Genomic DNA, 14,371 nt, shown 5'->3' with positions numbered 1-14,371 from the left:
ATTTTTTCAGTAATCGTAAGATCTTTCAGGCTGAGGAGACACCTCAGGATGTCTCTAGTCCAACCTCTTGCTCAAACTGGGGTCCAAGCCGAGCTCAGACTAGGTTGCTTAGGTCTTTGTCCATTTGGTCTTACTAAATACAAACAGATTGCTCTTCCTCTTCAATGGCTAAAACAAGTTAATATTGGTTTTGATGAGAGTTCTGCAGTCAGAGCAAGTAACTACAAACCTGAAAGCATGTTATTAAGTCACAAGCATGACACTAGTGACACTCTAAATGAGCACTTGCTAACAAATTGTCCCAGGAACAGGCCAATGCAGTCAGAGGAAAAAGCAACAACAAAACCAAAATTCATTCTGCATTCCACATAAAAGGCTAATATTTTAAGCAACAGTATTTTGTCTTCCTTAAATCACCTTTCTTTCTATCTTTTGTGTTTGGATCTTTGTGGCAATGTACTTCACCTGATCTCAAACTCACTCAACAGTGACTTCACAAATCAAGTTCCCATAATAAAAGTCTCCGATCAAAGACACACCCGAAGAACCAGGCCAGTGCCTATGTATTTTATAAAATTTGAAACATCAGGCTAAATTTCACCTTGTTACCTGAGTAAAGTTTCACAGCGGGGGCTCAGGAATAACACTGAAGCTGATCTGCCAAGTGGACATCACATTTCTGAGGTTTTGCCAGTCTAACCTCAGCCTGCTTCAGCTGCTGGAAGATAATCATTTGTCCCAGGTGGTAACTCCACCCATGATGATGGAAAAGGTTGCTTGGACACACCTGCATCCAATTTTTATTTTAAAGTTTCACAAAAAATCCAGTTTCCTTGTGATACTGAAAACCTCATCCATGCCAGCTCAGTTTTAGTTTTAACACTGGATTTATCCAAATCAAAAACTGAATCCTCCAGAAGGTGAAGTCAGCATAAATATTTGTAATCTCAAAAGAATACGAATATCCTACTGTCCTGGCCATATGGTAGAACATTATACACTTCATGATGGACATGAAGTTCCAGAGCATCTAGCCCTATCAGAACTTACTGACTCTGTGATACTTTGAACAAAAGAAGATACATATAAATATATGTATACACACACATATATGGTCACACACACATGCATATAGCTGTATATAGGTACATGCACATATTAATAGTAGTAATTAATGACCCTCTTCTTACATCTCTAAACAAAGGGAGCTTTCTCACAAATCACCTAAAGGGAATAACTGCACCAGAAGATAGTGACTTTAAATAAAGCCCAGATAAAAGCAATAACTTTTCAGAGGCAAATTATGTCAGCAACATGCTCTGGACTGGTAAAGGATAGGCTTTTCTATCGTTACATTTTTCTCAGTCACTATTTAGTAATACACTGTCATTTTTAATAATAAGCATGGAAATAACTAACACTTCAAATGCACATAACTTGTTGGGGATTTTCTTCCTTTGTGACTTATTAAGTATTTAATATGCTCATGAGACAAAATGACAAAGGTTTCAACTGAACCTGGGGAGTGTTTTGCTATGAAGAGACAATCTAACAGGAATTTCTCAGGCCATGCTGGCCTGTTGCCTTGAGATTTGGTAATAAAGTACATTGGTAGTAAATTTAAGGAAAGAAACATCATGAAAAGAAATTAAAACAATTTAGAGAGACAGCCCAGAATTTTTTCCTCAGACCAACAAAGGCTCCAGGTACCTCTAAAACAGATCTTTCCAGCATCAGTAGAATTACACCAGAAACCAACAGGGTATCATTTCTTGCCTTGGGTGCCATAAGAGACCCAGACTCACCAATTTTCTGAAACTATGCCTAACATAAAGCATTTACATGGCATAGCTAAAGTCAGTTGAATTACTTAGCTGCCTGAAAATAAATCCCTACAAACTTGCATAACTTTAGCCCCATATCTAAATAGTTTTCTGTTATTATGTTGAATTACTGACCTCAGATCACAGCCTCAGCCCTCCCATGCAGACTGCCTGACTTGCCGAGCTCAGCTGTGATGAACGTCTCATCTTCTCACCCTCTTGGGAATTAATGAGCCCTCTCTCAGTAATTTGAGGTGTTTCCTAAATATGTTTGTGATAAGTGACTGTAAAACCCCTTAGGCTAATACTCCTAAGAGATTTTTCCAATCTGCTTTTGTTACCATGTGGGAATTCCAACCTCACCTCTATTCTGTTAAACACAGGAAACACAAATTAAGAGAAAAAAAAAAGAAAGAAAACATATCCTTCAATAGCAAGATATTTAGTAATAGTCCTTAAAAAAAGAGACAGAATATAGAAAGTCTCCTATTAAGGACTTACAGAACATGAAATTAGCATTACAAAAGACCTGACATGTCAGTATGCATATGATTTAGGACATGATGAATGTTCTAGCTCACAAAACCCACTCTTGCTTTCTTTACTTCTGTTCTGCTTTTTGAGGCTATAGTTCCAATTCTACCTGAAAGCAGAAGATAAAGATTTCAGGTTTTAATACAGATAAGGCTGATGTGAGAAATCCTTTGGCTGTTGGCTGATTAGCATGCTAGGAAATATTTAGCTTCTGTCTCCCCTGGGCATCTCTCTCCCATCCAGCGATGGCCATCTTAGCACCCAGGCAAGAAGAAGAGGGGAGGGCTTTGAGGCCGAGGAGCTGCACCATGATATTGTCTAGAGGCTGAAAACCTGAAAGGTTTGAATCCAGATGCAGTCACAGAAACCATAAATCTTCTCTGGTCAGTCCTCTCCCATGATACTTTTGGAAAACGTTTCTATTGGCATCCTCAACCAGAATTTTGCCCAGTTTTCCCAAAAGCACTCCCTGCTCTGTAGAAACAGCCATGGGGGTTATGGCAAGCTTAAAGAAGACTTTTGTTAAATTTACTATTTTAACTCCATACCACGTCTTGTCTGCCACATCGGATTTCTTTCTGAATCAGATGCTCATGAAACCTCTGCTAACTCAGTAATGAGAGAGAAAGCAGACACAATGTGAAGGAAAAAACCAAAACAAAACAGTTTCACACAGGGCAAGCCCCCATTCCTTTACCAAGCATGCCACCTCTGCCACGAGAGATGGTAAATCTGCTGAAATAGAGCACTTTGCTATGCAAAGTGGCCGCCACAAGAGGGAGGTCCCATTGCACCGAAACTGAGCTCACTCAAGTCAGCTGCGTGGAGCATCACCCACCCCTTCCATCTGCTTGCCAGAAAAGCCTGGTAGCCATCTGCTTCTCTTCCCCTCCTGTTTCTTGAGCCCATCTTGCATATGAAGGATGCCATCCCCCTGAAACACTCTCCCTTCCCCTATCACCTCACCGCATCTCTCCCTGCCTGTGGAGAAACTGTCCATGGGCTGAAAGGCATTTTGATTATAAAACATTCCTAACCTGGGCCAGCTCTCAGGTAGCTAGGAGTACACTAGGAGCATATTGCACACAAGCAATGCTGCTTTCTTAGGAGCAGGAGCAGAAGAGGAGTGCGACTCTTGTGAGTAGTATCTGTTCATCACTCAGGGCATAACTGATAATGAGGCAAGGGGGGAAGCAGGTTGCCATGGTATGACATAAATGTACTACAAGAATCCCTTAAGATGCCAGATTATTGTATTTCTCTTCCCCAAATAAATTGCTTCCATTCTGTCTTAGCTTGCTCTCATGTACACTGCCATGATGGTGGTTTTATGCTGTGTTTTACTCTTTTTAAAAACTTCACTGGAAAATCTAAGAAAAAAATAACTAAAATTATTTCATTAATACAGCCTTACATTTCTAACAATGGCACAAAAGCATGTTGTTTGGGGTTTTTTTTTTCCAGTATAAATCAACTGTGTATAGGGCCTTGAGATAATTTTAAACAGAGATCCTTTTTCTAACTTCCGGTCACCCTCTCACCTCTTCTCTTCTGACACCGACAGGGACCTTCACAGGGACCTTCTGACTCTGCAAGTGATTTATGTGGAGACACATCAAAGTCCCATGCATCACTGAGCCCATGCTCTAGCAGAAGCTTTAGGGTTATTTGGAACAAATCCGTGGCTGGTGTAACATGTCAGAGCCTCATGGCAGTCACTAAAGCTTTAAGAGCTTCTAGCAGCGGATGGTCTGTCTTGTGCAGATGTGAGCAGAGCTCCTCTGGGAGCTTTGCACATTTCAGGAAGAGGTTAAAAGCATGTAAGTTCCTCCTGCCATGACTGGATTATCAGGCAGCTTTCCCTCTACTTTTCTATATTAAAAAAAAAGTTTTTCAGGCAAAGAGATTCTAGACAAAAGTGAAAGAAGTTTCTTCCATGGAAATCCTCTCAGATCCAGAACAAAAGAGGGGGAAATCCAGCAAAATGGCCAAGCATAAGCTGGCAAGGCACTCGGTTGAGCATCCCAAACACCACAAGCTTATTCTCGCGCAATTTCTTCCAGTGGGACTGGATCATCCCTATAAGTAACCAATGCCCATGCTGCACAAACAGCATAGGACATGTATATGGCACCGTTTTACTGCCTCCAGTCACAGTTCAGACCCACCATTCTGTATGGGAGTCAGAAGGTTATTTTCAGAGACTGCGAAAGCTGAGAAATTTAATTTCCAGACTAGGTTAAATCAATGAGACTGTCTTCCCATGCATTTGCAGTGAACACTGCTGATGAGTGTTTCCACACTGCTCTGTCAGAAATCACTCCAAACTCTTATACCAAAGCACAGAGAAACACTACAGCATTGCAGAGATTACATGAGGGCGAGGATGACCTCTGCACACATACATGCTCAGGTCAACATGTAGCACATGCTGGATTTCCAAGGCTTAGTCAGAAATTCTGCAATGTTAAACCCAGATTTTCGTCAAAAGCCAGGCTGAATCACTGCTGAGCTGAATCCAATTCTACAAAGCATGCCTGAGAGACTCTGAAAAACACAATTACGTGGTTTAAAAAAAAAATTTTCGTTTTCTTTAACAGTCAGTCCAACAGAACCGAGTCAGTGTTGGGAAGTAAACTCTAACTTTTAGTTGTCTATCTATCTCAGATATATCATTAAACTTCGCTCTGTAAATTTTTAAGTTTTTGACCCCACACCAAAATATCCACACACAGGTCAGGTATTATAGTCATTACTGAAAAACCTTTTCAAGTAAAGATTACTTATAGATGAGATGAATATTGAATAAATGTAATCCATGGATTAATTAGCTAAAGCCCTATGTTAATCAGAAAGCAAGGAAGGGAGAAACACTAGCTCATTAAGCATTTAGAAGTACGTTGTATGTGCTTCCAGGATTCAGTTACCCTCTCTCCATAACACAACTGCTTTTTATTTAACACTTGGAGGTGTGTGAGACTTCCAATGTTCTCATATACTAAAACTCAAAACTGTCAAATTATATAGCATTAGTCACCAACGTGAGGACAAACAAACTAAACAGTATAGTACAAAAAAATTCACGCTACAACACCATCATTTGCTCACACTCTGTGTACAAAGTCTGACATTTACATAACTAACAGCTGGATTCGTGGTTGTGCATTACTTATTCATACCTTGTGTGGAATAACTCAGAGGTAAAAGACTAATCCATTAATCCCCCCCAGTCCATAATTCTAAGAAATCATAAACCCTGCAAGACACTTTATTCTCTTTGGAAAATCAGACTCATAAACTGAGGACAGCAGCAGGCTTGGTGCTGAAGAATGGCAGCATTTCCCCATTGTATGGCTGTGCAAACTCAGGTCAGCCCTGCACAGAACTATTTTGGGATCTGTCATCTATTTGATGCACACACAGGGACACAGAAAGTCCTTGTGTGTGACCGCTCTCACGGCACACAAGATGTCTCATTGTTCTCCCAGGCCTGCCATGCTTGGGGCTTGTTGCAACGTTTTTGTACATAAGTTTCCCTTATGAAGCACCTTCTACCATCAAAGAAAGATGGGTGTCAAAAGGATGTGAAATGAAGTATATTTTTCTTACTTCAAATACTGTATTTTGTAGACTACTTTAAGTTTCTTTCCCCATGAATAATTCCATGTTGCATATAAACAACTGTATCTTTTTTTCTTTAAACTTCTTTTTTTTGACCAACAGTCTTCAGTGTCCATGAACTAGAAGCACAGTATTACACAGGCAAAAAGAGCACAGAGGTACAGCGAGATCTCCACCAGCCTGATTTGGGGAGAGGGGGTGAGGGAATTACAGATCTTGAAGCACTTACCAGAAAACAAGGTGAACAAGGCTGGCAAGTGTGTGGTTCGGCCTAACCGTGCTGCACTTTTTCTTGGTCTCAGGACAGCACCTTGTTGCACAGAACCCCGCTCCTGGAGGCTCCCCAGGCTCACTTGCCCAGCCTTGTCTTCTGCATTGTACCCTCTGGCACTGCCTAGTCCACCTCAAAAGTGACGGTGGCTCTGCCTCTCCACTGGAGGACATGTGCCATGAAGAAAAAAGACCCCAAGGTTTCTCATCATACTGATGTGGCTGCACATCAGCCACAGGTGGGCTATTGCTTCCAGAGGAGGAAGACACCATCAGCTGGGGTGGCTTATTTCTTTTTCTTGAGGGTCTAAGGCAAACGGAGCAGCAGATCATATGCAAAGGGGTCTGTTTTACCATAGGCTGAATCTGAAGGGTAATGTAGGGATTTCACCTTAAGGGTAAGCACTGGGGCAGCCACTTTAATAACCCTCTTCATTAGGAAATACTTGCCAGCCATTATGCATCTCCCTCCCCTCCATGGGTTGGAGTCCAATGAAGTTGGAATTGTGAAAGATAATGATCCCTACCTATGTAAGGTTAAAATGCTGCCACTCAGCCTGGAAGAGGCCATTGTCAATCTTATTATGTCTTACAGCGTAGATACAGGAGGGGAAGCAACATCCATACAGAGCTTACTGCAAATACGTTCAGCCACCAAACAGCCGTACTGATGGGTTGCCTCATGAGCACTGTACTAAACAGCTACCTTTCCTGCTCTGTCCCCTGCTCTGGGACCCCTCAGATATAACCCCCTCCAACAGGGAGGGTGATCTCGTCCCCCTACGTGGCAAGGGGTACCCAGGACCGCAGTGACTGCCATGAAAACATCACACCTTGCCAATACCACTGTGAACAGATTATAAAATCAAAGAATAGACGTTTTGACCCGGAGCAGGAGACAGAAATATTACCTGCATATTTTGGCAGCAAAATGAATTTGCAGTCCCCATCGTTTTTTGCAATCATATGTTCAGTACCTGTGGGTATGCCACGTGGCACAAGCAGGTCTGGAGCCTGTGGCTGCCCCAGCTCCAGCACAGATGATGGATGAATTACTGACTGTGTGGCGGGGTAGAAAGCAGGACACTCAACTTGGGCAATGAGATGTTCTCATTAGCATACCCTGAGAATGCAAAAAGCATCTGAGTATGCCTTGCTGGAGAAGGGTGCCAAGTGACAGAAGCAGTGCCAACACTGAGAATGGTATTTTATATATATCCATGCCCCTTTTGTCTCTTACGACCTGATTCTCCAGAAACCTGGCTTTCATTTAACAAAGAAAATGAAGTCCCTAGATCACTTGTTCAGGAAAGAGATGCTTAGAGCTGAGGCTTGAGGCAACTGAAGCAGCCTGCAGAAAATACATTCCAGTAGCCTCCAGCAACTGCGAATTGCTCTGTTTTGCCTGGAGCAGTATTAATGCAATGACCTAGTGATCACATTTGGAACAACTTTTCAACCTACCACGTTGACATATAGGGTTATAGGTGAAACACGTTCATTGAGAAGAGCTTCAAAAACCACTACCACTATCTTCAGCCCCAGTTAGACCCACTGGTATGGGGAATACACAGTGAAAATGCCCTCTGTAATGAACTTGTAGGGTGAGAGTTGTTAATAATGCATGGGCATATACCATACATTATGTATTTAGCTCAGGCGAGCTGAGCTAAAGTCAAAGATGGATCAAACAATTAATGGGATTGGACTTAAAATACTTCAAAAGTGCCTTTGAGCCAAAATTCAGTGAGCAAAAAGCAGCAGAGAGTCTCCCGTTCAGGGTGCTGCACCTGACCCAGAGCAGGATTCATCTGCAAGAGCCGCTGGTGGCAGCAGCCCCAAGTTGATCTCTGTAACATTCCTCTCTTTGGGGAGGGAAGGGGAGAATTAACACTCTCCCTGCCAACACTTGGAGAAAAGTCTTTGTGTGCTGTCACCATGCCAGGTCGCCCCAGGTACGCTGCGTGAGCCGGGGGCCTGCCACAGGTTTCAGAGGCGGCGTGAGGGTAAGTTTTCCTCTTGGGAAACCCTTCCTGTGCAGTCTGCATGCCTGCGGGAGAAACCCTGAGCTGGGGATGGACCAGCTCTCCGAGGAAGCTACGGCTGGGGCAGATGTTGCAGGTTTTACACTGGAGATTGCTCAGACAAACCTCTTCTTGGCCCGTGAAAAGACTGCAAGCTGCACTGTGCAATACAATACTTTGCGGTACTAAAGGACCTTCCGAATGAGGGTCTCACATTAATTAATTAAGCCTCAGAGCACCTAGAAGGAAAATCTATCCTATTTTACCAGCAAGTGCAACGAGTATGCGAAGGTCACACAGAATAGAGGAGCAAAGGAAAGAGAGAGCCCAGTGTCCTGACTCCTGACTCTTTGCTGCATCTATTAGCTCCTGAGTCCCCTACAAAGCACACTCATGGAGGACAAAAGGTGACCCACAGCTGTGCCCCAAGGGGCACCAACTGACAGGTTTAATAAGGTGCAGGAGAATGATGAACAGGGTTACACAGATTGACGCAGGTCAGTGAAGAATATGGCATTAAGAAAATTGATCCTTTCAAAGCCTCCAGCCACATGCTTCTGTCAGAACCAGACGTGACTTGTGTCTGTGTTTCATACGATACCACCAAGTATCCACCAAAGGGCTTTCCTTCATGTTTAAATAATGAAATGCAATGTAATGCCGACAGGTGCTTTTTTCACAGGGAGAAGGGAGCAGAAGGGAAAGCGTTTGGGTGGGCTGAGGCAGAGCCTGGGTCTTTCCTGCCTCTCCCACCCCTCCCTGCCCTCCCCCGCCCACATGGCTCGCAAGCAAGAGGTCACCAACGGCTGGATGTACCCATCCGTCTGCAATGCCAAGGAGACAAGCACATGGGCACTGGAAGAAAGAGTAACTCTTCTATGATTTGGGTGTGCATGTGCAGCACAGCAGCTACGGTGTCTGTGCAAAAGACAGGAGGCTGTCATGGGGAAGAAAAAGAAATGTGCTTTACAGGTCATCATGGAAGATGGTTGGTATCACTATGAGATCATTTCAGTTTGGTTGCTGCCAAATACTTGACAAAATGCCTCAGGACTTTCCAAGCACACCATTTTGTGTCTCAGAGATCATGCAATTTCTGTTTGCTCATGCAGGGAATTTCTGTCAATTTGCTAAACTAAAGTAAATATTAAGAGCATCACTGTACGAAAAGAATATAATGTATAATCAATAAGGGACATTCTGCCAAGCTCAGCTGGCACTTAAGGGCTAGCTGTGTAAAGCATCGTGTGTGTATATCCCAGCAACAAATCTAATTACTCTTTGTTCTTTGTCTTGCAGCCGGAATAGAGATTGACGGACAAGTCGAAAGTGACACAGAGAGTGAAGGTAACGTAGAGATTAAAAAATGCAGTCTTGTTTAAAATGCAAGAGGTGATACCTTTCGTTTTCTCTCTGGCTTGTGACTTGCTATACAACAGAAACCATTTCATGAGCTACTTGTAAGCGAGCAGATTTTTCCCTTGAGGTTTGGCTTAGAATAGTGATATGTAAACAACCATTCTTAGGCAGTCTGCCCCATTTTATCCACTCTCCTAGAGTAGGAGGCTGTCAAAGCCCGCATCCTATGGCAGTCATCCCTAATAAAACAGGCATTGCAGTAAAGCAACACCCTTTGCAGGGCTGGGACTGCTTTGCACCGCACTGAGGTCCTGCTTGCCCTCCCTGTAATGCTTGCTTAGACTGGAACGCATTGGTAGCTTGACTAATCATGGCCACGAGAAGATAAAAATTAAAATGGATTGGAGGCAGACTGATGGCTGTTAGGAAAACCAAGAAGAGCTAGTGACAGGATTAAAAAGAGCTTTAATCTTGTATGTATAGTAAATACAGATAAATAGCCAAGTGGAAGGATTATAACACTAAATAAAGAGAGATAGCTAAGAGGTAAGATCGTAACAGCACTGTATAGGTGATATGAATGTACACGCTACTGCAAAAATGGTTCAAACCTGTGTCTGTATGATCCATAAAATATGAGACAGTAATTAGGAAATGACTGGATTTTTTTTATAATCGTATCCACCTTTTCTATACAGGCAAACAAGGCAATAAGATAAAAGTAACAAATGAATGCTACACATTTAACCTAATATTTGATAGGCTGCAAATGAAAACCGTGATAGCTGGCGGCTCAAAATGAACATTTTCCTGAAAGTACTAGGTGGTCCTTCGACCTATATCACTAACTGAAATTCAGCTGATATAGACCATTACACAGTGACTGAAACCTACTTAATGGCTCCTGAGAAATTAGTTGAAAGCTCCTTCCCATTCCCAGTGACAAGTGTGACAACCACTACCTACTAATTTTTTTTACCACTAGCAAGCAAAACCTATTTCATGTTATTAATTTCTAACTTATCATCAAAACAAAAATGCAAATCCTCAAATTCTTTTTGCTTATATTTTCCTTGCCTCTAGGCTGTTCATTTTTCACTCTGCATCCAGCACAATTTCCTTCTTCCAACCCCAGGGAAAAAAATCAGTGCCTAAATTACAAATTTTTTGTTTGCTTGTTTGAACACTTTATTTTCATTGGTCAGAAATTTTGGAAAATTAGAAGCCAAAAGACTGGGAAACTTACTATTCATTTTCTTGTACTTGGTGGTAAAAGGCATGGAGAGGCTTGGGGATTTTTGAGTGGTTTTTTCCCTTTCCATAACATTCTGCAATTAAATCACGCTCTGTTTCAGTCCTTCAAAGTGAAAGGATTTCTGATTCCTGGACAAAAGAGATTTTTAGCTTGCAATGCCAATAAGAATGAAACGTGCATCAAAGACTATCTGGGTTTTTTCTTCTCTGGATATAGACCTTCCTATATAAAAGAAAACTCAGAGAAACAAAACCAGGTGCTGCCTAAGCTGTCCCTTTTTTCCCCAGCCTTGAAAAGCACACATCTTTCAAGGAGAGTGTACCAACAAGCAAACTACATACCACATAACAGACTGCAATTTCTGTTTCCGCTGCTCTGGTGTATATACAGGTTAGGAAGATATCTGTCTGTGCTGGCTTTTGCCTTTGTAACTAATTTCCAATTTTTCTATGGTCACACACAATCACTGACGTGCTAAAACGAGCCATATTGTCTTAAATGGGAGTTGAATAACTGAAGAGTTGGACGTAGTTCTTGGACAGGGCAGAACACAACGCCCACCGCGGTCAACAGGCATCTGCTCATTGACTTTGCACCAGGCATCCTGGCTGCCTGTCCTTTTCTGATGAATCCTGGTTTGCCAGCATGGATTTCCCAAAGTGTTTGTTTTTTATCCCTTGCAGAAGATGAAGTAAAGGACAAGACACCTAAGAAACAGCCCCTCAGGGAAACAGGCAAAGCAAGCAGACTTGAAAGGAAAAAGCAAGAGAAAGACAAAAAAGAAGATGAGAGCAAAGAGGAATACAGTTGTATCCAGCAAGACAGAGATTCTAGGAGAAAAAACTACCAAAGAAAAAACAGTGATAGAAAAAAGGCAGGAGAGGAAGGAAGCCGGCAGAGAGAGAGAGGCAAAAAGGCTCCTACCAAAGATCAAAAGGAGTCAGAAAACAAAGAAAACAAAACAAACAAGAAAGGAAAGGAAGGGGAGAACAAACAGAAGACAGACAGGAAAAACAGGTAATTGAACAATCCCTGACTACCGTGTGCCTGTGTGCCTCGTGTCAGACTGGCAGCGGTATCAACACGCCAGTGGCGCAGGGGTCAGAACTGCAAAACCAATACACTGCAAATAATTTACTGCTCTCCCAAAAGAGATGCAACAGTGGAAAACAGTAGCATAAAATGCCACACAACCAAACTGTTTCCAAGGTCTTCTGTCATTTTCGTTTCTCAGCCAGGATCAGATCCATGCATGTAGTGGAGTCCTAGCACCTACAGCTGGGGGTAGAAATGCACTCTGAAACAAGACATCATGAGTGACTCAGATCTGAGCAGATCAGATTTTGTTGCTCGGTCTATGGAAACATTCAGGTCAAAATGAATCTTTCAAGTTTTCAAGTACAAATCTTTCTTGCCCCATCCCTCTGCTCCTCCCCATATATTCAATTTCCTTCTGAAGGTGTGAACAACTTTTCTCCAGAGCCAGCTGTAGCCCTAGGCAATGTTTCTGTAGATGAAGTGTGGTCCAAAGCACAACATCGGGCAAGTTATGGTGGGGCACAACCGCCTCTTCCCTATCCTGGCTGGAAGCAGCCTTGCTGTGAGCGTGAAGGGGCCACACTGGCATCGCACCAAGCCGGGGTATGGTGAGGTGCCCACATCAGAGCGGAATCCCAGGGCCCAGCAGCACTGTGCCCACCCCAAGAAGACCTTCCCTCTAACTCCTGCATTTTTTTCTACTTTGTGCCCTTTATTTTGTATCTCTCCCAGTACTTCTTCTTCCAACTCATCCGACGAGGAGTCGCTGTCAGAGGAAGAGCTTGCGATGCTGATGGAGCAGGTGGAGCAAAAGAAAAAACTGATTTCCACCATGAGGAACAAGCCCTGGAGGATGGTGAAGAAGCTCTCAGTGCTCAGGTACCCATCACACTGGGAATCCACACCTGGGGTCTTTGCTGACTGTCAGATGCGCTTTGCCTTTCCTAGATATTGCATGCTTGCTGCTGCTACTCTAACATCCCAGTCTCAGAAAAAGTGATCGGCAGAGCCTGGCCAGCCTGTCTGGGTTTAAATCATCAGAGTTAAAATGTGGAATTTGATTTTCAGCCTCTGTAATCAAAGAACGGATAAGGTGCAAATCTGTTCAACTGATACCCATGGCCAGGTCATTCTACCCTTGTATTTAAAACCAAATGACTCACTACTGTCAGGCTACTTGTTAAAGCAAACTCTGTGCCCTGGTTTGCTTATTCATGCCTATTGTCAGACAGAAATCAGAGTGGCAAAGTGCCATGTTACTTCACACTCCTGAGATGGGACTGCTTGGAAAAAATGCTTTATTATTACATGCAGAGGTTTATGGAGCAAAGATAATATTGTCACCCAGCACACACTGAATGTGGGAACAACTCAGGTATCTGCAGAGACCCCTGATAGCAGAGCGATGTGGGGCAGTGGGGCAGGGCAAACCAAGGAAATCAAAACCCACAGGTTGACAGGGAACAGCTCATAACAAATCATTCCCATGTCAAGGGAATGATTCAAATCCCTACTTTGTTGGTTAAAAATCCTCCAAAACCCCTTTCTACCAGAAGCACGTTCAAAATACTGCTGCAAGGCATGCACAGCCCCATGGAGAGTGGTGATGCTCCCCCTCCGTGTTTGCCAAGAGGGTGCTCAGAGCTGCAGTGACCGGGCTGTGAAGGCTGGAAGTCACTTTGTGTCTCTGCTTCTCTCTTTCACAACCTGAAGGCCAAGACCTGTTCCACCTTCTGATAGAATCAGGAGCCTTGAACACTGCCAATTATTTTGAAAAATCTGGGTAAAGATTTATACAGGAAAACTGTATTAAAGCAACTTTTCTATCTCACAAGCATGCTACAAGCCTGAGCTCATTACAAATAAAATCTTATGACCCTAAAAGTCCAAAGTTCTGCAAGAAAAGAAAAAAAAGAGAAGCAGTACTATTTCTGACATATTTTTCTTTGATGTAGGATCCTGGCTAAAATTCTGCCTAGGATCATGTTTGATAACATACCTCCATCCTTTCATCTTATCCTTGCACCATGGCAATCATTACTACCCACTAATGAGCCTAAATAAATTGTTGCGTTGCTTGTGCTGGGGTCCCCAGATAGGCTCTCGGAGTGTCATATGTTCATTAGTTATTCTGGCTGCACAAACTCAACTGTGAGACAAGAAAGGACTAGCTTCATTGCACAGCTGAGGAATATGAAACACAAAGAGAGTGAAACAATATGTTCAAGACTTGGTAATCTCACTTTAGGTGTGCAAATAAAGTCACAGGTGATTTTCCCAAGGTTACGGGCTGAACTAGCCAACCATTTCTACCATCTTTCCCACAGGCTTAGGATTGCAAAAGGCTTCCCAGTTCCTGAAATTTAATCTCTTCTCATGCTATATTAGCAACAACAATATATGATATAATCTTATTCACAAACTCAGCATACTCTAACAGCATCTAC

General features: G+C 42.8%; 1 protein-coding gene across 1 annotated transcript in view; it reads left to right on the top strand.

Moving 5' to 3' along the window:
- The first annotated feature begins 9,214 nt into the window (after positions 1-9,214).
- TMC2 (transmembrane channel like 2) overlaps positions 9,215-14,371 on the top strand; it is a 33,405-nt gene continuing 28,248 nt past the window's right edge. Inside the window, exons 1-4 of the mRNA XM_009944988.2 lie at positions 9,215-9,260; positions 9,572-9,619; positions 11,570-11,903; positions 12,657-12,803. Of these exons, the coding sequence (XP_009943290.2) occupies positions 9,215-9,260; positions 9,572-9,619; positions 11,570-11,903; positions 12,657-12,803 (575 nt within the window). The remainder of the gene's footprint in view (positions 9,261-9,571; positions 9,620-11,569; positions 11,904-12,656; positions 12,804-14,371) is intronic.

Source organism: Opisthocomus hoazin, chromosome 4 (assembly GCF_030867145.1).
Source record: "Opisthocomus hoazin isolate bOpiHoa1 chromosome 4, bOpiHoa1.hap1, whole genome shotgun sequence".
NCBI classification, from domain to species: domain Eukaryota; kingdom Metazoa; phylum Chordata; class Aves; order Opisthocomiformes; family Opisthocomidae; genus Opisthocomus; species Opisthocomus hoazin.
This window is presented reverse-complemented; position numbering and strand designations above follow the sequence as displayed.